Here is a 27875-nt window from a genome sequence, read left to right as displayed (position 1 = left end):
GTGGAGTTAATATTGACTTCATCGAGAGGTTTACTTACCTCAGCAGCAACATTCATGTCTCTGCTGACTCTACTTATGAATTAAGTAGACGTATTGAGAGAGCAAGGAGGGTCATGAGGTTGGCTTCGAAGGGATGTGTGGCATTCTCGATATCTCTGAAAAAAGATGAAGGTCCAAGTCTTTAGAGTCCTGATGCTGCCTGTTTTGCTATATGGTTGTGAGACATGAACGCTATCCAGTGACCTGAGATGGAGACTGGACTCCTTCGGTAGTGTGTCTCTTCTAAGAATCCTTGGATGCTGCTGGTTTGACTTGTGTCGAACAAGCGATTGCTCATGGAGTCCTGAATGAGGGACATTACCTGCATTTTGAGGGAACATCAGTTATGGCACTATGGCCGTATGGCATGATTCCCTGAGAGTGATAGGCTCGCAGGATGTTCTTTGCTGAGAACCCAAGCAGGTGGACCTCGCCAAGGGGACGTCCACATAACACCTAGCTGTGGTAGATAGAGGGTCATTTCTGGAGGGTAAGACTGGAGCCAGTGTTTGCCTGGGGGTTTGCCAAGCAGACTCCTGAGCTGCTTCATTGTGTGGTGGGTGAGGTAAGGTGCTGCACCAATGCATGCTCTCCTACCTGACCTGACCTCTCATTAAAGAAGAAGAGGAGGCAGAATGGCAGTAAAGACCTTGCCAGAGTTTCTTCCAGCATCCCAAAAACATGCATAAAATGTTAATAGATAACACTAAATTGTCCTCTTATAAATAAGTGTAATTATATGAGTGAGTTTTTCACATAACTGATCTTGTGACATGTCTAGGCATTTGTCTTGTCTCCATTGAACCTATTTTGTAATGAGTGAGTTCAGAAAGTCATTGAATGGGAAAAAGAAAGGAAAGGAAATTGTGATTTGGGTGACTTTAACTTACCTAATATTAACTAGGGTCCTTCTGTTGGGTGGACTGTCTACTATATAATAACATGCTAAGGTCTGTGTATGTGTGTATGTCTGGTCTCTCAGAACAATCTGTCACCTCAAAATGACAGAGTCTGAGAAACAGGCTTTACTGGAACATGTTTACAAGAGGGTGCCCCAGTCAAGAGACATAAGACACACAAGGATGAGAGGAAAGGTGTTGATAGCACACATAGGGCAAGAGACACCAAATATTTTAAAATTTATTCTATTAGCTGTGTACAACCTGTAAAGTAGATAGTGTTGGAATAATCAACCGTGGCAAATGTTTTCTCACTGTGGTGTTAAAAGCCAGTCAATAAAAATGTGATATAAGTTTTTGTTTTCTGAGATTTAGTCTAATGAATCAGTTTAGATATTTTGTAAATGCTTGATGTAATGGACCCCGCTTTAAAGGACAGCATGTGTAAGAGGATAAAGTCTTTGTGTTTGAATACTTCACTAATGTTAATGAGCCATACATGTCTGCATAAACACCATATGTTATTCTTTGCATTAGAAAAGAACCTTGAAAAAGATTTTCTTTCCCCACCTGTGCTCAGAAATCGGTACATTTTGCTTTGTTTATGTTCCTGTATTAATCAGAGGGAGCATTTCCAGTAACAGGAGATGCAGTATACCAGACTTATGTACTCATAAACCTTTTCTTCTATATCTTTTTCTCCCTGGTGTGTCATATCAGTGGGAGTGGAAAAGCTCCTTAAATACATTGGATTTTGTATACACTATGTCACTGTATCATCAGGAAGAGTCATCTTTTGCATTTAAAGTCTACTGTTTTGGTTACTGTTGCAACATATTACCTTATGTTTCAATGTTATTTATTACAAAACAATCTGAGGATTTTAAGATAGACACATTCATTAGCTGCAAGCAAAAGACAAATAGAGTAGACTTGAAATGACAGAGTGTAAATTGGACCATAGGGTGTACACATATTGAGAAGAGTACATTGTTAAACAGTTCACTATTTATAATCCAAAGTCAAAAATATACTCACCGTTCCCACCTCCCTTTGAAAACACACACACACACACTGTTGAACTGATGTGTGAGTTGTATTAAACTGAATAAGCTGTAATTTTTTCCCACCGCAAAATGATGTTTTCTGTACTCATCAGTGTCTTATTATGACTCTGTGCCATTCAGAAGTATGTTGTCTCTTAATATTTAAATAAACGTTGATTGATGGTGTCAACATTAAATTTATTTTTCAAAAATCATTCCAAATCAACAAACATTTCTTTAAAGTGAATTATGCTGAGGGAATTATCAAACCAGAAATGCTTATACAATCAGAGATTTTGAGTTAAATATTACCTTATTCAGAAGTTGAAAATATTGATGAAAGGTCATGAGTTCTAATCAGTAGAACAGGTGAAGCAGCCTGAGATAATAATGTTCATCATTGTATTCTTCTTATAGTTTGCTGTACCAAGTATTTGTTGATGATTGTTATGGTGTGGGTTTGCTCCACCCTCCCAGTTACTCTAGGGAGCCTCTTGAACCCGCCACCATCTATAGCGTAACCTGGATGAGCTAGGCAGATGAGGACACAACACATAAGGTAGGTAGGTGCAAGAGTGCCTTGGTGCTTTTATTAAAATCAATCAAAATCAAAGTGTCCAAAAAGTGCAGTGCATCAAAAGTCAATAAATAAATACTCAAATAATAAAAGGGCAGTTGGAGTTTAAAATCCAATAAATAAATACCCATTAAAATCGGAGGTTAAAAACACAGGCAGGAAACTGTCCTTTAAAATTCTGAGCCCTGGTGCTTTCCTTTTAAAACTGACATCTCTTCGTCTTACCCTGATCAGGCCTTGCTGCATGAAGAGACATCCATCTAACAGGCGCAGACAACCTTTTTATCCAGGCCTGTTTCCCCGCTTCCAATCCCACAGTGTTCCACAGAGAGCTGGCTCCTCCTGGCAAGAGCAAACCCTTTGCATACGGGCCACTTTTGCTACATGTGGAGTGACCCCTCAGCCACCTCCTAAGTGCTGGCCACACGCTCCTTCCTTGGGCTTGCCTTCCCGTCTGCCTGCTTCCTCCCATCTGTCACCAGCTCTCTGTCACTCCTGCCTTTCTCTCTTCATTTAACTCCTTTCCTTTTTCTCGCCCTTTCCTCTTGCCAGGTCTCCCTTGTATGCCTCCGTGGGTGCAACACCTTAATTGCACACCGCAGAAAGCTGATGAAGCAATTGAGACAGACCTCACCCTCGTGTGCAGGTTTGTCTCACTTCAGTTACCTCAACAACCTCCTGCAGATGCGTGAGCACACACACACGTAGATCAAGACTGGAAAAGGGGGATCCAGTAATACAGCCATGGCCATTCCCACTACATTGTGATTTACCGAGACTACACATCGGGCTGTTTTGTAAAACCGGATGTCCCCATGAATACATTTCAGACTAGTTTTGATTTTAGTCCATTGTTGCAGTAAAACGAAACGGGCAGCAACAATAGAGATGTTACTCCCGGAATCAAACATCGCCCTTACTTTCCTACCATTTATAAGAATTGCACCTGTGTATGGGAGAGATAACGGGTTAGTCACCATGGCACAATACCTTTCTCCCTTCACCAAAGAACAATCCATGGGCTCCGTGGTGCAATTGGGGGACAAATGACCAAGTTCCCCACACTTGAAACAGCGCGGGGGGTTGTAGGGTTTGTCTCTTTTGCGAACGGTAGGCATGGGAGATTGTCGGGTGGGCTCAGGAACTGCCCCACGTGCCTGTTGGGTGTGACGAGAAAACCGTTCTGATCGCCCTGATTTGCAAGCCGCCCAGTGACGCTCTGCAATCTTGATCAGTGTATCCATATCCTCAAAGTTATGCTTACGGACCTGCTGGGCGATCTGTTCAGGGAGGGCATGGACAAACGTTTCACAGGCCAGTAGCTTGGCCATTTTGTGTGAGTTGTTGATATCTGGCCTTAACCAGCGACACACTTTACCCCAAGCCTCAAAAGCCTGGGTTCTCAGAGGCCTCTCGGGGTCAAATTGCCACTCCCTCCATTCGCTTGCCTGCTACTCCGCTGATATGCCGTAGCGTTTAAACACCTCAAGTTTTAGAGCGTCATAATCGGCAGCCTGCTCCTCAGTTAAATCATAATAGGCTCTCTGCGCCGCCCCCTTCAGGTAGGGAGCCAGTAGGTATGCCCATTCTGACCTCGGCCATGCGTTCCGCTTAGCGGTACGCTCAAAAATCAAAAAATATGTTTCTATATCGTCCTCCTCAGTTAGGGTCGTTAATTGAGTAGGTAATGACCGAGCGGCCTCCGTTCGAACTGATGCAGCGGCACTGGCTTCAGCTTCCGCTAGCTGGGTCCTGTTCTCCTCCGTCTGTACTTTTAAAGTACGATGTTCGCCCATAATGGAGGTTAGCACGGTATTCAGGTTCTGTTCTTCTATCATTTTCTTGAAGAAAAAAGAACAATCCTAGTCGACTACGCCAATTGTAAAGTTTTTTCAAAAATAAGTCCAAAAAGACACAAAAAAAGGTTTGGGGACCGTCCCCGTATATTGCCCTAAGACAATATCAAAATGAAGAAAATGATCGCAAGTTTTTAAAATTCAGAACAAATGACCGTTTTACTTTTGAAACATAGTTGTTTAAATACAGAAAGGATTATGGGAAAAGGAAATGGTTGGCATCAAAACAGGAACCGGAAATAACATCATCAGGAGGAGTCGGAAGTGATGTGATATTGCAGAGTCGGAAGTGAGGTTAGTGGAGATGGCCGGAAGTGACGTAATCGGCGGCCAGCTTGAACCCGGAAGCGGGGCAATTATTTTTCCTCTGGTTTTCTGTAAAGAGAAGAGATTTAGGTAAGCACCATGTGACACCCATATCTCGCGATATTTCACTCACCTTTAGGCTCTTTGACTGCCTCCTAATCGCACGTGTGTGACAATATATACAATAGAGTCTCTCTTATCCAACATTCTGTATTATCCGACGTCCCACCGCAAAAAAAAAAAAAGGCATCAATTGGCAACAACAACTGCAAGTTGCGAGCGTGAGTGTAGTCTATTTTTTGTTGCTAAGTTAATTTTTTCAGTTAAATTTTTCTGTTGTTTTGTTGTAAAACATGATTACAGTGGATTATGTGGCCAGCCCTCTCTGGCGTGTGTGTGTGTGTCTCTCTTGCTCGCGCGTGTGTGTGTGTGTGTGTGTGTGTGCGTGTCTCTCTCACTTGCGTGTCTCTCTCGCTCGGGTGTGTGCGCGCGTCTCTCTCTCTCTCGCTCGCATGTGTGCGTGCGTGCGTCTGTCCCTTGCGCGTGCGTGTGTGTGTCTCTCTTTCTGTCACGGGTGTGTGTGTGTGCGTGTCTCTCTCTCGTGCACGCGTGTGTCGGTGTGTCTCTCTCTTGCGCACTCTCTCTCGCTGCACAGGGAATGCACAGGGAGAGACTGAACATGTGTGGAAATTATCGGTGCGCACAAACCGAAAGGGAAACTGGCTTATTCATATACCGAGTATGTGGTCGTGAACAGAGGCAAAAGTTTGGCAAACTCTTTGGTCATAACCCGATTTGTACATGTTCAGAGATGTTCGTGAACCGAGGTTCCACAGTATTAGGTTCGTAATGTGTAAAATTATAACATAGTTAGACGTTTAATAGGCTTTTTCTTAACACCTCCCATTATCCGACATTTTCGCTTATCCAACGTTCTGCCGGCCCATTTATGTCGGATCAGTGAGACTCTACTGTAATATATAATACACACAATTGTGTGTGTATCTATTTTATCTATCATATAAAAAAAATTTTGGGTGAAGACGTGATCATCTTTTAAGTCACGCGAGACTTCTTGCACGTCACACCCTACTTACAAACAATTTCTCGGAGACACTTTAACGTCCCACATGACAAGGAAGTGAGACAAAAGGACAGCTGATGTACAGACTTTTAAATGATCGTTGCACAGCACGACATGTAGATCATGCAGCACGGCAGCAGTAGCTGCTGTACAGGCTTTTAAATGATCGACACGCAGTGCGACATGCACATCACGGAGCTCGGTTGCAGCTAGCAGACAGCCAGCAGCTGATCCTTGGCATGCATTCAGGCCCCCTCCCCCCTTCACAATGCGAGCGGCAGAGACGTGAAGTGGCTAGTGTGAAGTGCCCCCCCCCATTGGGGGATGGCCGAGCGAAGCAAGTATTCAGAAAATTAGAATATTGTAAAAAAAGTTCAATATTGTAGACTCCTGGTGTCACACTCCACTCAGATAATTAATGAAAAACACCTTGTCCTGAGCCTTTAAATGGTCTCTCAGTCTGGTTCAGTAGGCCACACAATTATGGGAAGACTGCTGACTTGACAGTTGTCCAGAAGACCGTCATTGACACCCTCCACAAGGAGGGTAAGCCACAAAATAATAATAATGATTCATTACGTTTATATAGCGCTTTTCTCAGTACTCAAAGCGCTATCCACACAGGGAGGAACCGGAAAGCGAACCCACAATCTTCCACAGTCTCCTTACTGCAAAGCAGCAGCACTACCACTGCACCACCTGTGAGGATAGATCATTGCTAAGGAAGCTGGCTGTTCACAGAATGCTGCATCCAAGCATATTAATGGAAATTTGAGTGGAAGGAAGAAATGTGGCAGATAAAGGTGCACAAAGCAACAGGGATAACCGCAGCCTTGAGAGGATTGTGAAGAACAGCTCATTCAAGAATTTGGGTGAGATTCACAAGGTGTGTACTGTGGTCAGGAGTTAGTGCTTCAAGAGCCACAACACACAGACGTATCCGTGACATGGGCATCAACTGTCACATTCCTTCTGTCAAGCAACTGCTGAACCAGAGACAATGTCAGAAGTGTCTTACCTGGGCTAAGGAGAAAACAGACTGGATTGTTGCTTAGTGGTCCAAAGTCCTTGTGTCAGATGAAAGTAAATATTGAATTTCATTTGGAAATCAAGGGCCCAGAGTTCGGAGGAAGAGTGATGAGGCACAGAATCCAAGTTGCTTGAGGTCCATTGTGAAGTTTCCACAGTCATTGATGATTTCGGGAGCCATTTCATTTGCTGGTGTTGGTCCACTTTGTTTTATCAAGTCCAAAGTCAGCGTAGCGGTCTACCAGGAAATTTTAGAGCACTTCATGCTTCCCTCTGCTGACAAGCTCTGTGGGGGTGCCGATTTAATTTTACAGCATGACTTGGCCCCTGCCCGCACTGCCACAAGTACCAATACCTGGTTTAATGACCATGGTATCAATGTGCTTGATTGGCCAGCAACTTCACCTGACCTAAACTATTGTCAATAGGAAGATGACAGACACCAGACCCAACAATGCAGACGAGCTGAAGGCTGCTATCAAAGCATCCTGGGCTTCCATAACACCTCAGCAGTGCCACAGGCTGATCGCCTCCATGCCACGCCTCACTGATGCAGTGATTCATGCAAAAGGAGCCCCAACCAAGTATTGAGTGTGTACATGGACATACTTTTCAGTAAGCCAACATTTCTGTATCATTTTTTTTTATCGGTCTTGTGTAATATTCTAATTTTCTAAGATACTGAATTTTGAGTTTTCATTACCTGTGGGCCATAATCAGTAAAGTGAAAAGAAATAAATGTTTGAAATATATCACTCTGTGTATAATGAATCTATATAATATACAGGTTTTACTTTTTGAATTGAATTGCTCAAATAAATTAACTTTTCGATGATATTCTAATTTATTGAGATGCACCTGTATATATATATAATGCTTTTCAGAGCACTTTTCTCCATGTTAATAATGTATTATAACTTCACCTAACTGTAACATTTAACCATCACTTTTAAACCTACGTTTGTCACTAAGTTTGCCTGAGATGGTTTGATTCCAGAATTTTTTGCATCCTATGTATGGATATAACCAGTAATATTAAGGTCAGAAATATTTCATTGAGGATATAATTGAATATCATTTTTGATGCTTTTTATTTAACTTTAATATGGTAAAGTCAAATTCTGTACCTGAGCAACTTTTTGAAAGGAAAAGCTTTCACTTTTTAATTCTCATTATATTAATTTTAATAGTGAAGAAATACTTAATCTGTAGAGTATAAATTATTACCTGTGGGACAACTAGTAATTAAAATATTCTTAAAATAGTAAGCTGATACAGTCTATAAAGGGAAGACAGTTATTTTTAGATATAATAACATGTAATATTAACTTCCTTTTCATTGTTTCTGGTTTTATAGGATAGTGCTTCATTTTGTGCTCAGGAATAGCCCATTACTTTAAATCTTGGCATTACAGTATACGTTCCAAGGTGGAGAACACAATTACATCTACTTGTCTGATGGGGTTTTGAAAGCATTGGTCTTCAGTTCTTCAGAGTAGTGTGCATATTTTCAATAAAGCAAGCCCACACCTCTTGAAAATACAGATGTAGTGTCCCTAATCTGAAATGTCTGAGACCAGAAATATTTTGAATTATTTTCATATACCAGGGTCTCCAAACTTGAGAGCTACTTTTACAAAATGAAAATGGCTGAGAGCTACTCATGTTTTCTAACGTTTATTCTTAAGCTTATTTCAACCCAAACAAACTGAATAAGCTTGTTTTGCCTGAACATTTACAAAATGTTGGTGTCCACAACTCATATTTTGCATTAAAACATCACAAAAAATATTTAGTTCACCTGTATCTCACACTATTGAATTAAAACATGAATGTTGTCAAAACAAAACAATGCAATTACAAATACACAGATATTACTTACTCATTTGTCATTTTGTTACATGTCACTGTTTCACTTCACAAGAATGTTCATATGTCCAGTTGCATGTGTGATGTGTTTTTTAGTTAGTAAGATGACTGGCACTGTTTGGAGTCAACAAGAGAGGTGTATATGGTGGAGTGTATCCACTTAGGTTCACTCTAATGGAGTCATTTAAATGTTCATCTGTCAGTCTTGTTCTGAACTTTGACTATTTCTTGACATTCATGTCAGAAAAGGCAGACTCACAGAGGTATGTAGACCCAAACAAAGCAGACATTTTCAGAGCTGCTTGGTGAAGATTCTTATAGTTATCTGGCTCTACTAAGCTTCAGAAATGCTGAGAATGCTGTTGAGACTTTAACTGCACATTATTTTGATGGTTTACTAATATATAATATATAAAATCCAATGTCTGTCTGTGCGAATCCGAGAGAGACGCAGCAGTCCGAAGGGAGGGGCCTTCCTCACTCACTCGTCAGCTTCGGGGCGTTTTCCTTAACTCTGCTTAGCTAGCGAATGCGAGAACAATTGAATTCAACTTTGTTTGATATTTAAAATAAAGTGTTACTTAGGTCTTGATGAGTTTGAGTCCGGATATTCTCTTAAGTGTGTGCCACATTGAAAAGATAGATTGCAATTCAGCTTATGGATCGTGATATGATTTTTTGGAAAGATCGCCCACCCCTAATTTGACTAATCAAGTTTTCAAATTTGTGTAGGATTCATTAACCCTTTGGCGAGTTACTTGGAAAGGGGTTGTGAGCGACGTGTTGGAGACCCCTGGCATATGCATTATGAAATACCTAGGGGACACACATGATCAAGTAGGGAAATGCAGCCAAACCAGCTAAATCATGAATTGTATGTATAATAATTCATATTACCAAGCCAATATTATAAGGTGCATTGATATGACAAACATACTTCAAAATTAATGAATATGATGTATAGACTGTATTTTAGTTCAATTTTAAGAGGGGAAAATGCTGTGTATTTGCACTAAAGAACTTTTTTGGTTTTTCATTAGTTTATATCCACTATGTGTTGTCTTTTCCCAGAGCATTCCCGACAGGTCAGAAATCTCTCAGCCAAGCTTCACATCATCATGGCATTTATGCTGAAAGTTATTAACCTACTAAGTCACTACATTCATTTTTGGTACGGTGTTGGTGTACATACATAAAACATAATGTGATGTTGCCAATATAAAAAATTGCTATCATAAAAAGGCAATTTTCAGCATATCCGGTTTTCCTAATGTGACTGCAGCAATTTACTGAACTCATGCTGCAATTAGGTCACCTAACGAGAATGAAGCTACTTTTGTTAACCATAAGCAGAAATATTCCATTAATTCACATGTCATTTTCATTTTCCCCTCTTAAAAGTGAACTAAAAAAGTCTATACATCATTTTCATCAATTTTAACGGTGCCACGCAGCACTTTTGAATGCAGGTGTTATTGTGCAACTTCACTGAAGAAAAAGCTGTTTTGTTGCTTAACACTGCTCGATGCTTCACAGGGTACCCTCACACTCAAACCCTGCATCGTGAATTGTATATTGTTTCTTTGCAGTGTTCGATGTTTCTAGTTGTTTCATGGTGCTCATTTTGAATCTGCAAATATGTCATTCACATCCTCTTTATGGTACAAGCATATATTCATGCTTGAATCGAAGTAAACTTTTTTTAAAAGAGGCCTCTTGTGTGGAATTTTGTTACGATGCCGGCATTTAAAAAGTTTCAGATTCTAGAGTTTCAGATTAGGAATACTCCGTGTGTATTTATGAATGTATCTGCTATAGCAGTTAACATTATATGCTGAAGTTATCATTTATCAAGTTTCAGATGCATTGGGTAAGTTTTATAAATGAGACCTTTATACTAAAATTCTTTGTGTGTGTCAAAACAGTAAAATAAATGTAAAATATGGGCAACAGTTTCTTAGTAGTTGACTTTACTTTTGAATGGTAGATAAATAAGGCATCAGAGATAGAGTGGGATAACTCCTTACTGGATCCTAATGTTTCACCTACTCCAATCCATTAAGGAGCCAGTTGCTATTGGTAGTAGCAGTATTCACTCATACTCTTCTGTGTCATGATAGAGAAGAAACTGTTAAAGCAGTAACAGCAATAATGGCGTTAGTACCATTATTTACATGTACTGTATGGTGTGGAGTTAACGTTTGGGATTCTCCTGGCCTGTTCCGATAATCTTTTTTATTTGTTTCTTTTTTAATAAATGAAAAGTCATTTTTTTAGCTTGCTTGCTTTACACCTCACAAATGTGAAGTAAAATCCTGCTTTTGTCATATCTTAAAGTGTCACTTTCTCTTTTCATCTGCCTTTGTGTTCTCTCACGTTAAAGTATTGAAGGTATTTTCTGCAAAAATTAAAATTATAAAATGAAAACAGCAGTGTCAGATCGGGGGGAGTGTGAACATGACTGAGAGAATAAAACTAAATAAAAAAAAAAAGATAACCTTTACAAACACCATAAATTTACACCGGCTGTTACAGACTCAAATCAAATGTATGTTTCTGTTGTACAATAGTAACAATAAGAGCAGCTCCTACTCAAAATTGTCATTCTGGAGGGTGCCCAGATTCGATCCCGGGACCTCTTGATTATGAGTCAGCATTTCTTACTGCTGTGCCACCCAAGAGGTCGTATCCGCATTGTACCCTACCCCAATTTCTTTTTCTTTTGTTATATTCTTGAGTAAAAGCGCATTTGTTTTGTTATACATGTACCTTTTGTGAAAGTGTTTATCTGATATTTGGACTTCAGTCTTCACACATTATACACTTAATGTCAAAATTTTTTCGTTAGAAACGTTTTTCATGTTATAGTACTATTTTCCAAACAACGATATATTATTTACCTTATGCAACTCAAGGACCTTACGGACAGATAAAAAAGACTTGAGCTGGGAGACCTTTTTGCCTGAGATAGGCTTCGGTGGTGGTTAGATTGGGATAGCAGGCTGCTTGTGTTGATCGACACACGTTTACAAAACAAAAGATGCTGAAAGAGCTGATGGAGAGGTGCAAAGGGATTTAAGGTGGGCTGGGATTATGAGTTTTTTCATAGGCTTCAGGGATTCTAGTGTTAAGAAGTCAATGAAATAGATCAAATTTGGCTTCTGGAAATTGGGGCTCTGTTCAATTATGTTTTGCACTGTGAAAAACTGTTTGCTGCATGATCTTCTTTGTCTGAAGGCCACTTGCTGTTCTTGCAGTCTCTGATCCAGTGCCTGTAGGAGCTGCTTGAGAAGGACCACACAGAACACTTTGCCAGGCACTGACAGTAGTGTAATCCAAAGCCAGCCATTGAAGTTGATGAGGTTGCCTTTCTTTGTTTTTTTTTGTACAATCTCTCCCTTTTGCAAGTCACTTGGAACTTACCACACCCGCCAGCATTTATTCAGCAGCTTTGTCAGTGCTTGCACAGCATCATCACCTATGTGCAGCATACAGAAGGACTGCCTTTTTCTGTTGCTGGCACTTCAGCTTCAGACAAATAGTTGCTGTGAGTAGGTAGTGATCAGAGCCCACGTCTGCACCCCAGTAGACTCTCACATCCTTGAGTGACAATTGCCACCATTTGTGGACGGAGACATATTCGATCTCATTGCAGGTGTTTCCACTGGGTGACTTCCAAGTTCTCTTGTGAATGTTCTTGTGCCAGAAGAAGTTATTCCCCACAGTGAGGTTATTCAGGCTGCAGAAAGACATCAGGCAATCCTCAGCAAAGACCAACTTATATCTTCTCTACCACCTACTGACCTGCTTTTCTGGAATACACACTATTTGGCATGTATCTCTCTCCCTCATTCCCCTTGGGGGCAACACTCAGTCATAAGGTATAACCACCCACATGAGTCTCTCCCTTACCATACTGGAATACAAAGTTACACTGTGAGTGCCAGTGTATGTTTCTGTTTGTTTTAACTACATTCTACCCTGTTCTGTTTGCTGATGGTTTCTGATGACAAGCCTATGAGAAAAATGTGTATATTCACATTTATACACAAATGTAAATAGAATATACTATATGTGGAATATACATTATGCTGCTAAAAGCAATATTAGGCTACTAACATTTATTTGATATTTAGAATATTGCACTGTGACAGAATCAGTAATCAGACATACATATTTTCCTGTGTGTTTGTGCATATCATTTAGACTTATTTGCCATTAACAGCTAAACCATGTTTGAACTTGCTGCTAAACAGATGGTGTCTATGCCTGGGGCATTGCATTTACATTTGGAGCATGAAAATCTGTTCAACATGTCATGACCTTTTGTAACACAAAATAACCACTGAAGAGTAAGTTATTTCTTCACCTATTGTTATCTATTTCATGCCCATAAATGGAAAACTAATGGTTAAACTAAAAAATAAATATTTAATACAAGAGTTATTTATTCAGTGACAAGCTATAACACGAATGCAGTAAATCACGTTATTATTTGTCCTGTTTTTTTTTTTTTATTATTTCTGCTGTACCTCTAGAGGCTATTTTAAAGCACATTGCAACATTTTGGTGATTGGAAGTTATTTTAAAGGTCAGAAGGTCATGTTCATTTATATTTTAAGAGTTATGGCCCTAAGTGAGCTTTAAAAGTGTACAGTTATTTTTGTGAATATTAAGAGACATTTAATGGTTCAGAATAACATGTTTAATGTTCAATTAAACAAATATTATAGTTGAATTGTTTTGAGTCAAGCACAGTTGGCAAAGTTTAAAATTTTCTGACTCAGAATGTATCATACTTATTTTCCCTTGTATATTATGTATGTTTAAAATGAAAGTATATATTTTTAATCCATTTAAAAGTAGAGTTCAGTACTTTTTATATCTAGATGCATATCACCTTACAAATATGCATTTTTTTACATTATTCTTGCTAAGCTTGGGAATTTGGAACTATTTAGCATAATATTTATGTCTAACACATCAGTTGTTTGATTCAGTTTGTGGAATCTTGAACCATTATTAAAGATAACTTCCAAAATAATGCACATTGTCTTAGATAGCTGACCCATATCTTTATCCTAAATTCTCTTAGAATATTTGGGAAGTACTGGCTACTGTTGCTCTGTATTCCTTGTTCTGTGGCTTCAATCATTGTATATCTTTTTATAATTTTATGTTTGGAATTGTTTGCTTTGTAGATTTACCTAAACTGCTTAATCTAACTTGTGGGTAACTGATGACCATCTCATCAGCTTTATGCACACAATTTGACCCAACCATGAATGTAATGCCAAACACCTGCACACACACCAACACTCATTTAGAGTTGCCAGTTAAACTAACATGTATTTCTTTAGGGTGTGTTGTGAATGCTGAAAGAAAAACACACAAAAATGAGGTGCATTTAATCTCAAAATAAAATTGTTCCAATACAGTAATGTATACAAAGTAACCAAAGTTTGTAAGACAGAATAAATAGAAGTGATGCTTCTTTTAACATAATATTGCTGTCTGTTTTCATGAGTTGACCTTGTAAAAAATGGTCTTATCCATAGCCATATGTGTTATTTATAATATTACACTATCATACAAACATCAGTGCTTGCTTTTGTTTAAAAAAAGAACTATCCTTTAAATTAGAACATTTTTTAAACTAGTAGCCCTTTTACTTGGATTTAACTGGGGCATTTAAGACAATGGCCATTGGTTATAGTGGTGTCAATTAATTGAAAAGCCTTCGGTGCCTTCTGTGATTCTAGGGAATGTGAACTCAATCTCAAATAAGATCGACGAACTGGCTGCGCTGGTGAAAAATGTCAGAACCTACAAAGAATGCAGTTTGTTGTGTTTTTGTGAAACGTGGCTTACAACTAACATCCCAGATGCTAATGTGGAGCTACCCGGGTTTAGCACAGTTAGAGCGGACAGAGATGCAAGTACCTGTGGGAAGCACAAAGGAGGAGGACTCACTCTCTATGTTAATACACGGTGGTGTAACTCGGGACATGTTAACGTCAAAATCTCCACTTGCTGCAGGGACATCGAACTGTTGGCCGTAAGTTTACGTCCCTATTACTTGCCCAGAGAGTTTGGACACGTCATTGTTGTCATCGTGTACATACCTCCTTGGGCGGACGTGGAGTCAGCGAGTGACATCATCCATTCTGCTGTTGTTAAGTTACAAATGCAGCACCCTGAGGCGCTTGTGCTAATCGCTGGAGACTTTAACCATGTGACGCTGGACAAAACATTACCTGCCTTCTCCCAGTATGTGGACTGTAACACCCGGGGAAATAAGACTATTGATTTACTGTATGCAAACGTTAAAGACACATACAGCGCCACCCCGCTGCCTGCGCTTGGGAAAGCAGATCATAACCTGGTTCTGCTTCAGCCTCACTACAAACCAAAAGTGAGAGTCCTACCTGTAACCACACGATCATTCAGGAAGTGGACCCCGGAGGCTGAGAATGCTCTGAGAGAATGTTTTGGAACTACAGACTGGGATATCCTGCAGGGATCTCATAGTGAGAACATTGAGGAAGTTGTTGACTGCACTACTGACTACATCAACTTCTGTATGGACATTGTAGTTCCAGTAAGAACAGTACGCTGCTATGCTAACAACAGGCCATGGATTACAAGTGACATCAAGGGCCTTTTGAACCAGAAGAAAAAGGTTTTAAAGACAGTGATCAGCATGAGCTCAAGCGCGTGCAGAAAGAACTCCGAGTCCAGCTCAGGGTGGCGAAGGAGCAGTACAGGAGAAAGCTGGAGCAGAAGTTGCAGAATAACAGCATGAAGGAAGTATGGGATGGGATGAAGATCATCACTGGCTACAGCTCGAAGCGGGGTACCACCATCGAGAGAGACGTGAAGAGAGCAAACCAAATGAACAACTTCTTTAACAGGTTTGACCACCCTAACCCACTCTCACTCTCACCTCGGAGTACTGCACCCTCCACACATCCTTCTGCTGATACCAGCATAGGAGAGACATCCCCACCCATAATTACAACAGCGCAAATGAGCAGAGAGCTGAGGAGACTTCGTGCCAGCAAAGCAGCCGGTCCAGATGGAGTATCGCCACGACTGCTGAAGGTCTGTGCATCGGAGCTGGGGGGTCCTCTACAGTGCACCTTCAACCTGAGCCTGGAACAGGGGAGAGTCCCGAGGCTTTGGAAAACATCTTGTATCACCCCAGTCCCAAAGGTATCACATCCTAGTGAGCTGAATAACTTTCGGCCTGTTGCTCTGACATCACATGTGATGAAGACCATGGAGAGGATGCTGCTTCACCACCTTAGGCCACAGGTTCAACACGCCCTTGACCCTCTGCAGTTTGCATATCAGGAGAAGGTGGGAGCGGAGGATGCCATCATCTATATGCTACACCGATCCCTCTCTCACTTGGACAGAGGCAGTGGTGCTGTAAGAATTATGTTTCTAGACTTCTCTAGCGCCTTCAACACAATCCAACCTCTGCTCCTTAAAGACAAGCCGACAGAGATGGGATTAGATTCATACCTAGTTGCATGGATCGTGGACTATCTTAAAGACAGACCTCAGTATGTGCGTCTTGGGAACTGCACGTCTGACATTGTGGTCAGCAACGCAGGAGCGCCACAAGGGACTGTACTTTCTCCGGTCTTGTTCAGCGTATATACATCGGACTTCCAATACAAGTCGGAGTCCTGCCATGTGCAAAAGTTCGCTGATGACACTGCTATCGTGGGCTGCATCAGGAATGGGCTGGAGGATGAGTACAGGGATCTAATCAATGACTTTGTTAAATGGTGCGACTCAAAGCACCTAAAACTGAACACCAGCAAAACCAAGGAACTGGTGGTGGATTTTAGGAGGCCCAGACCCCTCATGGACCCCGTGATCATCAAAGGTGACTGTGTGCAGATGGTGCAGACCTATAAATATCTGGGAGTGCAGCTGGATGATAAATTAGACTGGTCTGCCAATACTGATGCGCTGTGCAAGAAAGGACAGAGCTGATTATACTTCCTTAGAAGGCTGGCGTCCTTCAACATCTGCAATAAGATGCTGCAGATGTTCTATCAGACGGTTGTGGCGAGCGCCCTCTTCTACGCGGTGGTGTGCTGGGGAGGCAGCATTAAGAGGAAAGACGCCTCACGCCTGGACAAACTGGTGAGGAAGGCAGGCTCTATTGTTGGCATGGAGCTGGACAGTTTAACATCTGTGGCAGAGCGACGGGCGCTCAGCAGGCTCCTATCAATTATGGAGAATCCACTGCATCCACTAAATAGTATCATCTCCAGACAGAAGAGCAGCTTCAGCGACAGACTGCTATCACTGTCCTGCTCCACTGACTAATTGAAGAGATCGTTCCTCCCCCAAACTATGCGACTCTTCAAATCCACCCTGGGCGGGGGGTGGCGGGGAGGGGGGGTTGGGGGGGGGGGTAAACTTTAACATTTAACATTATACAAAGTTATTGTCTTTTTTTCACCTGCATTATTATCATTCTTTAATTTAATATTATTTATTGTATCAGTATGCTGCTGCTGGAAAATGTGAATTTCCCATTGGGATTAATAAAGTATCTATCTATCTATCTATCTATCTATCTATCTATCTATCTATCTATCTATCTATCTATCTATCTATCTATCTATCTATCTCTCTCTCTCTCTCTCTCTCTCTCTCTCTCTCTCTCTCTCTCTCTCTCTCTCTCTCTCTCTCTCTCTCTCTCTGTCTGTCTGTCTGTCTGTCTGTCTGTCTGTACTGTGTAACTGTTCTTTTTTGTTATTGTACTAGCTGCTAATATTATTAGTTCACTGGAGCTCCTTATTTTTGACCACAATTTACCATAATTACAACATTTATTGCAGATTAATGTTTGCTTTTCCTAGTCATGGTCTTTGGAAAACACAATTTTACAGGAAACTATTCTTTTGAATTGAAATGAGTAATTATTAATTTAAGTCTCATACTGTCACAAAGGTTTGGAGGGTTTAGATCAAATGAAATATGCAGTGAATTATGGTTTCTGTGGTTTACTTTGACAAATTACGTAAAGCTTTGATATTTACAGGCTGCACATTTATGTCACATATGCAATTAGATTAGATTAGATTGTTGGATTAGGTTAGGTTTACGTAAACTTTATTAATTCCATTGGGAAATTCAAATGCACTGGCTGTTTTAAACATAATACAGAAACAGTAAAAAAATAACTAAGAACAATTTCCACCTTCTGTCTGTGAGCTGAGAAAGTGTTTAAACTGATCAAGGCATGCTGTCTCTCCTGACTTGTGTTGCACATAGATCTTGAATTGGGCTGGTATGCTGTACTGGCACTTCACTGTTTCTGTTTTTGAGAACCAGAATGCAGCGGCACACCACGGCCTGACCATGAAGATATCCCCCTAGTTCTCGCAATATTGTATGTTGTTCACCACCAAGGGCCCCTGTCACCCATCTTGTTGTTTGAAGTATATCTACTGTATACAGTATAAGCAAGATTGACGATCATAATCCACCCCCTATCAAATTGATATACATTTCATACTGCATCGCAAGGAGTAAGAAGAAGCTAACAGATTAGGGACTACTGTGCATACTAAGGACGCAACTTGCTAAGCACATCTTCTTTGAGCTTCATGGAACCTTGTCCTTCCATTTTAGCCTTCATTTGCATAATGAAGCAGCTTCATTTGTGTGCATGATTCCTTTTCAGCACTCAGTAAAAAAGGATGCCTTGCCTAAGAATATCTTGACTCTCTACAGCATTATTACCATCAAATATCGACAATTAAGAAAGCAGGGGTCAGCTAATTTTCTTTTTTCTGTAAATTTCATTTTGAGATTTTGTGGTATTTAGGTTTGTTTATTTTATTTTACCTCTAAATATTAATATATCAAATTTCCTTTCTTAGAGGAATGCCTACTACCCTAGATGTACAATCCTGCTAAATTTCAGCTTTTTAACTAACAGGAAATAGTGTTTTTGTTGATGATTGTGTGAGTCAGCCTGCTTTATATACAGTAACTACCCTGTTCAACCATAACATTGAAATCACCTGCCTATTATTGTGTAGGTTATCCTCCTACCACTAAAACAGCTCTCATCCCTCGTGGCATGGAGTCCACAAGATCTGTGAAGGTGTCCAGTAATATTTCACACCAAGACATTACCAGCAGATCCTTTAAAATCCTGTAAGTTGCAAGGTGGGACTTCCATGGATCAAACTTGCTTTTCCAGCACATCCCACAAATACTTATTGATATTTGGGGAATTTGGAGTCCATGTCAACACCTTGGACTCTTTATCATGTTCCTCAAACCATTCCTGAAAAATGTTTGCAGTTTGGCAGGGCGCATTATCCTGCAGGAAGAGGCCACTGTTATCAGAGAAAATTGTTGCCATGAAGAGGTATACAAGGTCTGTAACAATCTTTATGTTTAAGTAGGTGGTATGTGTTAAACTAATATCCGCATGACTGCCATGACCCAAGGTTTCCCAGTAGAACATTGCCCAGAGCACCACACTACCTCCATCCATTTACCTTATTCCCATAGTGCATCCTGCTGCCATCTTCCCCAGTTAAATGACACACATGCACCTAGCCGCCCATGTGATCTAAAAGAATATGGCCACCTTCTTCCATTGCTTCCATTGACAGTTACCTACCCATTGTAGGTGCTTTCGGTGGTGGACAGGGACCAGTTTGTGGTTATGCAGCGCTATACGCTGCAAGCTGCATTGGATGCAGTATGTGTTTTGACACCATTCTTTCATGACCAGCATTAAGTACTTCAGCAATTTGTGCTACAGTAGCTTTTCAGTGGGATCGGATGGGATCGGACCAGATAGGCAACACCTTGATCGTCATGCACATCAGTAAGTCTTGGATCACTATTGGTGGATATAACTAGTGTTGGATCAGTACTAAAATTTTGACTTCAGTATCAATACTAGTTTTTGGAAGTCAGTAGCAGTATCAAAACAGTTCCAAAGTAAATAATGGATAACTCCCCTCCAGACCCCTGTCATCATAGCTGCTTCATTCCCCAGCCCGCAAACACATTCATTCCTTCTTGCTTCACAGCACAGTCAAGTGCCTTCCTGCTCTGCTGCACTCTGGGGTCCAGGGGTTGTTTCTTTACTTTCAGTGCCTGGTGTATTGACTTGAGCAACACCCCACAAGACCTGTCATTTTGGAGATGGTCTGACCCAGTTATCTAGCAATCATAATTTGGCCCTTGTCAGAGTTGCTCAGGTCCGTATACTTTCTTCTTTTTCCTTCTTTCTAAAACATCACCTTCAAGAAGTGATTGTGCACTTGTTGCCTAATATATCCAACCCCTTGACAAGTGCCATTGTAACTAGATACTCAAATGTTACTTATCAATGGTTTTAATGTTGTGCCAAATTGGTGTATAGATGCTTCCATCCACATGGGTCAATATGATTGTGCCGCCTATAGACATAAAAAGCTATCTATTTTTTTAACCATTGGTTCCTAAAATTAATTCAGTTTTTCTTTTAAAGAGGTAGCAGTATAGTTTCCAAGCATAAAAGTAAGAAGTGTCATTGACTGATGAATAATTACAATATGTATTTCAGTAATTTTTCTAATTTTAATTTTTTTTTTATCCACAGATTGATGACAGAAAGTGCCTTTTCAAATGTTGTTACTACTCAAAGCTGCATTACCAGTGTGCGTGCCACATTTGCATAGCTACATTTACTACTTCTGATGCTTAAAGGAGCTGCATTGAAGATACCTCCACTACAATTGAATGGTCATTGTCTATCTGGATTTTTATTTTTAAATGTCCTTTGAGACTGAGAAGATTCTAGATATACTGTGAAAAGAATGCTGCCAAAGCTCAAAGAACTGACACTTTTTCAGAGTTTAATCAATACCAGCAAGTGGTTTGCACATAATTAATATTTTATTACTAAAAGCCACTGCTTTGACATAATTTCATTTATAGTATTTGTGTCAGCAACACAATCAAGGAGCTCAAACATTTTATCCGTTTGAAGTGTTACTGAGCATGTACTCTTTCGGCAGCCATATCTTACAAGTGAATGAGACTGTTGAGTGATTGGTTGCTTATGTGAGCTGATTATTCTTATACATCACTCATGTGGGTTTAATAGTCTGCTTTTATGATCTTATGAAAAGTCCACACATTGTTCTAATTTTCTTTTAAATAAATTTTAATACATATATTTTATTTATTTAAAAAGAAAACAATTTGGATTGATTCACTAATCTTTATTTGCACTCTGAAAATTGGACATGGCTTTAAATATTACTTCAATACGTGATACAAAATGGCTGACCCTGGAAGTCTGCAGACAGTTTCAAAGAGGAACCTGCTCACGTTCTGATGAAGAATGCAAATTTGCTCACCCTCCGAAGAGCTGCCAAGTTGAAAATGGAAGAGTCATTGCCTGCTTTGATTCACTTAAGGTAAGAATACTTTTTTTTTTTTTTTTTTATAATTTAATTGATTTTATTTGAAGAAAACAACATTCCATAAAATCATGTCAAACTTAACAAAACATAATTCAATCCCAGCCCAAGAGAAAGGGAGGAGAGACTACAACATGAACAAACCTTTGAAAACAACAAAGAAAGGAGACTGTCCTTTTCCCAAACATAAATGCTTATTCTAAGATTTGAGTAATTAGACCTTGCCATATCCATATTACTAACCGAGAATGCTAAACCGGATGATGAACGCAGGCACATCCGGCAATGGGCCGTAGCTGCAAAAAGACGTACTGCGCAGGCGCAAAAAGAGTCCGCGAGAGTCGGCTGAGGAGCCGAGAAAGGCGGATGAGGGGCCGCGAGAGGCGGACAAGACCACAGAAAAAAGGAGTGAGCACAGGAAAAATGGAGAAATGAGGCGCAAAGAGCACCGAAAAAAGGAAAAGGCACATAAAAAAGTATTCAAACGCAAGCAAAGCACGAAACACATTGCACACGAAACTAGACCCAAAAAAAAAAAAAAAAAAAGAGGCTCGCGCACAACAGCAAGGCACCCCCCTCCCCCTACAGGCACCGGACGGGACACACACCAAGAGGGGGATTCAACAAGCCCATAGAACACAAAAAAAAGAACACAAAACCACCCCACAGACCCTACAAGCAAGGGACGGGACACACACAAAGAGGGGGATTCAACAAGACACAGGAACACAAAAAGAAAGAAGACGCTCGCGCGACAACAATCCTCAACCCACCCCCTCCCCCCCACACACACACACACATCCATAAGAAGTGACACCCAAAGCCACATATTCTAAAGTGAACATCAACACCTTCACACTAGACAGCATTGGTGGATCTCCTTACAATAAAGCACTATTAACCGTTCAACTGCAGAAAAGGAAACATATTAACAGTGACTGCGATCCTCCTTATTACTTATCCATATTTCGCATGCTGAGAAAGAAACAAGTCATGAATACACGGTCACGGGTACAAAACGAAAAGGAAAGGATAACAGGAACAAACACACGAACACGAAAGAAACAACAAAATAGACGGCTATGCAGCATAGGTGGATCTCATTACAATAAGGCACTATTAACCGTTCAACCGCAGAAAAGGCTCCATATTAACAGTGAGTGCAATACTCCTTATTACTTATCCATATTTCTAAAAGAAAAAATGTCTCGACTCCAAAAACGCAAAGCTCAACTAAAGCTTCTAACTAACGATGTACCTAAAAGTAAAAACTTTATGAACTGCATTAGATCCTACAATAGTTCATTTGCTTTTGCATATACCGGAGTAAATATCAGGCCACCAAAAGGCAATGGCCCATACTGCTTTCGCATATGTGCACAAATACTGCATCGCATTGGAACAGTGCACCCTGAAACAAATCAACAACGCAAATATGCACAAATCTACATCCTAGATCCACATTACGCAATCTATCAATCAAAGTGCTGCATCGCAACAGGCACGGATTCAAAACGAAACACCTCCCGTCTCAGACATACGTTAATGGCAGCGAAGGCTACAACGGGCTTCTCACACAGCACAGGCAAATCGATTACAGCTCCAAAACAACACGTCCCAAATAATATACATGCAACAACGCGCCTCTCAAACGGCACAAGGAAAACATACACCAGGAAAATTCATTCAGATTAATGAATGTCATTTGCAATCATTGTCATTCAGTTCACTTCCCTGAAGAAACAACTGGCAATACAAGTTATACATTTACACGTTGTTGTCAAAAGGGTCAAATTAGACTGCCTTCTTTACATTCATATACTGAATATCTACAGAAGCTTATAACTGACGATGTACCTGAAAGTGAAATCTTTATCAACTACATTAGATCCTACAAATCGGTATTCACTATGAACATTAACGGTGGCACTGCACGTGACATCCGTCTTGAAAAAATGTTGTTTATTGATGAATGTTCAATGGCATCCAGTCACTTACTCAACACCATTCATAAACTTCTACAAACGTTTATGAATAATAATATTCGATTTGGAGGAAAGGTACTTTTATGAGGAGGAGATTTTAGACAGTGATTAGCTATTCTTCCAGATGCCATGCACTCAGCTATTGTTCAGTGCACCTTAAAATACGCAGACAATTGGCATTGCTTTCAAAAGATACAGTTAGTAAAAAAGATACGATGTCCAGAACCAGATCATAACAATTGCTTATTACAACTGAGAGATGGTACACTCACTAATACAGATGGACTTCAGCCACATATTATTACAATTCCTCAAGCCTTTATCTGCGACGACTTAGTTACAGAGACATTTGGAACAGCAATCTCATTAGACCAAATGCCCCTTTTAACACAACGCACTATATTATGTCCAAAAAATATTAATGTGGAAAACATAAATACCCAAGTCATTCCATTACTTCCTGGAAAGACACAACTCTTTCTAAGCTCTGACAAACTTGACTCTGATCACAACAATAACCATCTTAAATGACCTTACAAGTTCTGAGCTGGAATTACCTTTTACACTTAAACGGCGTGTACAAAGAAATTTTCAAATAAACCTTTACACTGTGCCACACACTTTATTGTTTGCTTTCTATTTGCATCATCTACACCGTCACACTATTCTATATCTCATTCATACATCACGCTCTTTGTCATTCCCAACACCAGGGGTTGGCGAGCGAAGCGAGCAGGGGGCGGAGCCCCCTAGTTTTTAAAAAGATTTGAACAGATCCTCTAAGTGAGAATTACATTTTTTCCAATTTTAAATAGTGTAGAACATCCGTTAACTACTGACTTATAATAGGGGGCTGGGATTCTTCCAGTTGAGCAAGATAAGTCTATATTCAATTTGTCTTTCTCCACTTTAAACCCATCCAGGAGTACACCAAACACAGGTGTTAATGGATTAGCAGTGACTGTGACAAAAACAATGTCTGATAAGCATTCAGAGATTTTTGTCCAGAATTATATTTATTTGATGCACACCCAAAACATGTGGCCCAGCGAGGTTACAGCTAGATTGCAGTGTTCACATGTTCAATCTTGGCCTGGATACATTTTGGACAATATTAAATGAGACAAATGTGTTACATAATTTTTTTTTTAAGTTGGATGATTGAAAGCTTTCGGCTTATGGAGCTAGAGTGTATTCTGTATATGGCTGCCTTCTACTCCTTTTCAGAAATGTTAAGTGAAAGATCCTTTCACCAAAGTACCCTAGGATATTTTGAAAGGAAGAGACTTTAAAATGTTTTTATATAGTGTTAAGATGCTGTCTGAGTCTTCAACAATGGTCAGCATTGCCTCTGGTATAGAAATGGTGGGAGATGTGGAAAACTGGGCAGATTGCTTTTAGTGAATTTTCTGATTTGAAAGTAGTGGAAGAAATTGTGTTGATGGGAAATTAAATTTGAAATGTAATTGTTCATAAAATGCAAAGACATTATCTATATACTGTTCTCTAAGTGTTTTAATCCTAGATGTTTTCCAAACATTAAGTACTGTGTAGGTTTGAGAGGGCAGAAAAAGGTGATTATCATGCAAAGGTGCAACAGATAAGAGCTTCTCTGTCTTTAGGTGCTTCCTGCATTGGTTCCATATTCTGAGTGATTGATGGACAATTGGATTATCAGTATATGTTGACTATAATTTGTATGAACTGGGGCACAAAATAGGGCATATAAAGAGTAGAGAACAATGTTATTTCCATTGCAGACCAGGCTTGTGTATATTCATCAATTTGTGTCAATGTCCATGTTTTTATAGCTTGTTTATTTGTTGCCTAGTCATAAAACTGAAAGTTAGGTAGTGCAATGCCCCCTTCTGCTTTAGGTCATTGTAGAGTCACCCTTGGGATGCATGGATGTTTCAAATTCCAAAGAAATTCGGTTATAATTAAATCTATACAAGAACAATTTGTTAATGTATATGGGGGTGCTATGAAATAGAAGTAGAAACTTGGGAAGGATGATCATCTTGACAGTATTGATTCTCCCTGCTAATGTGAGATGGAGAGTAGACCATCTGTTCACATCTTGTTTATTTTTTTTATGCAGATAGCAAAATTATGTTATATTTACTTGTGATGTTTACCTGCAGTAAATTTGAAGTAATCTGTTAAAATAAATGAGAATGTGTCCAGTCTAATATTGTGTGATAGGGAGTTCACTGGAAAAATCACACTTTTATTCAAATTAATTTTGAGTCCAGATATCTTTTGAAATTCTGCTAGTGCATAGTACCATATCATCTTCATGAAGTAATATTTTCTGTTCACGTCCTTCTCTGGTAATCCCCTTTATCTCAGATACATTTTGAAAGTGAATGGCCAATGGCTAAATGATGATTGCAAAGAGCAATTGTGATGGGGGCATCCTTGTCGAGTAAAATATTCTGCTTTGAAGTAGTTTGAAATATTGTTAATACAAAAAGAGGCTTCCGGACTGGTATATGTAGTTTTAGCAATGCATTCATATTTGGGCCAGACCCACATTTGAGCAATGTGGTGAATAAGTGGTCCCATTTAACCATGCTTTTTTTGTGTCTAAAGATAATAGGATCTATGTTGTGTTAGATTTTGTGGGTGAGTATCTCTCTATAATAATAAAAAAAATCCTGGTATGAGACAAGAGTTTTTAGCCTGTGACGAGACATACATTTTTCATAGAGATGCTTTCATGTCCAGCAAGATGAGACTTTGTGCCAAGAGATTTAACCACACCCGGGGCCAGAAATAAAAGACAGAGTAGATGACAAAGTAGAACATTGTAAAGAATTCAAAAACGTTGGCGCGATACACATGCAGAGCATGTTGGAGATAATGAAAGTACTAAAATGTGAAAGTCTCAAAGAAATGATAGTAAAGATCACATTAGCGCAAACAAATGGAAATTATTACTTAGTGAAATAATGGAACAGCGAAAAGAGATTGAATAGATTGTTTGGATTTAAACTTTTAAGTCAGAGACTTGTAAATCGTCTTGTTGCCATCAGGGAAAAATAATGTTTCTTCCCAATGAAGAGACGTATCTGGGAGAATTAAAAGATTTGTTTTTTGGTGAAATGAAATCCACATACGCGAGTGGCAGAGACGCGAAGTGGCTGGCGCGTAGGCGAGCGAAGCCCCCTAGTATTACATTAAACAGATGTTGAATATTAGAAGCTAATTGTCTGCCTTTAATAAATTTGGTTTGGTCTTGTGATATTACAGAGGAAAGCACTTCTTTAATCCTTCTGTCTAGAACTTTGGAGAGTGTCTTAACATCATTATTCAGAAGTGAATTTTTTTCTGTATGATGCACAGTGTAATAAGTCCTTATTTTTTCTGTGGAAAGATGGTAATTAATGCATGTTGAAAAGTTTGAGGTTGAATTTTGTTGTCTGTAGCTTCTCTAAACAATTCTAATAGTAGTGGAGCTAACTTGCTTAAAATTTCTTTTATAAAATTCCACTGGGCATCCCTGAGGACCTGCTGCTTTCCCACACTGAAGTGACTTTATAGCATCTTTTAATTCTGAGAGTATCAGAAGTTTGTCCAGTTCTTCTGCACTAAGAGTATCTAGCTGTGGTATTTGTAATGTGTCAAAAAATTCATTAGATTTTGTCTTCTTTAAAACTGAATAGAATATGTAGGCTTATAGCACTCCCTGAAAGTGTGGGGAATATTTTTATGTTCAATGATTTTATCTCCGTCTGTGTTGGTAATTTCTGTTACTGTGTTGTGAACTTCCTGTTTGTGGATTTGTTGAGCTAATATCTTACTCATTGTGTTCATAGTAATGATGTCTCAATTTAAAGATGAAATGTTCCAATACTTTTGTTGTCAAGAGATTATAGGAAAAAGAGGTTTTGCTATCAGAATTTAAAGTGCCTCATGTGGAGACCTGGTATATTCTTGATCTATTCTGTTAATTTAATTGATTAGTTCTGATTTCTTCTTGGTTTCTAATTTATTTTTGTGGGAAAGATGTGAAATAATTTGTCCTCTTAAAAAAGCCTTCAGAATTTCCCGTAGTATTCCTGCAGATACCTTTAAGGATGCATTTGTCTCTAAAAATAATCAATTTGCTCGGAGAAAAATTCTGTGCAGGTAATGACAGGGGATTAAGATGCCAGCTATGAGATGAGCGTGTAGGGCATAGTGATTTAAGCTCCATGATCAGAGGGGCGTGATCGGAGATAACAATAGCGTTGTACTTGAAAGATTCGATAGTGGGAAATAAATTATTATCAATAAAAAATAATCAATTCTTGAATAACCGTGATATACTGATGAGAAGAAGAAATATGCTCTTGATTTTGGACCTATCCATGTCTGGATTTAAACACAGTTAATGTCTCCGGCCATTATAATCTTATGAATGTTCACTTTAGAAACTGATGCAAATGCATTTTGGATGAAGTTACTTTAGCTTGAAATGAATTACCCTTCACTATGACATATCACCCTTCTGGATCAGATACTACGTTTGATACTACAAATGAGATTGTTTCGTTTGTTAAGATCCCCACACCTCTAGTTTTCTTTGTGTAGCTGGAATGAAACATTTGGCCAATCCAATCTCTTTGCAACCAAAACTGAGAGAGAGAAGAGAGAGGAAAGGTTGGGAGCATGCACAGATACACACACTGAACCACTTGGATTGGGACCCGAGTGCAGTAGGTGACGCCTGA

The 27875-nt window shown here is 39.6% G+C and overlaps 1 protein-coding gene across 11 annotated transcripts in view; it reads left to right on the top strand.

The window, feature by feature from the left end:
- Positions 1-27875, top strand: part of mbnl2 (muscleblind-like splicing regulator 2) — a 244860-nt gene that overhangs the window by 96040 nt on the left and 120945 nt on the right. For all 11 annotated transcript variants that reach the window (XM_051926781.1, XM_051926785.1, XM_051926783.1 and 8 more), the window contains one exon: positions 20347-21169. In XM_051926781.1, the coding sequence (XP_051782741.1) occupies positions 20996-21169 (174 nt within the window). In that variant the 5' untranslated portion in view covers positions 20347-20995. The remainder of the gene's footprint in view (positions 1-20346; positions 21170-27875) is intronic.

This window comes from Erpetoichthys calabaricus, chromosome 4 (assembly GCF_900747795.2).
Source record: "Erpetoichthys calabaricus chromosome 4, fErpCal1.3, whole genome shotgun sequence".
In the NCBI taxonomy this organism is placed as follows: Eukaryota; Metazoa; Chordata; class Cladistia; order Polypteriformes; family Polypteridae; genus Erpetoichthys; species Erpetoichthys calabaricus.
This window is presented reverse-complemented; position numbering and strand designations above follow the sequence as displayed.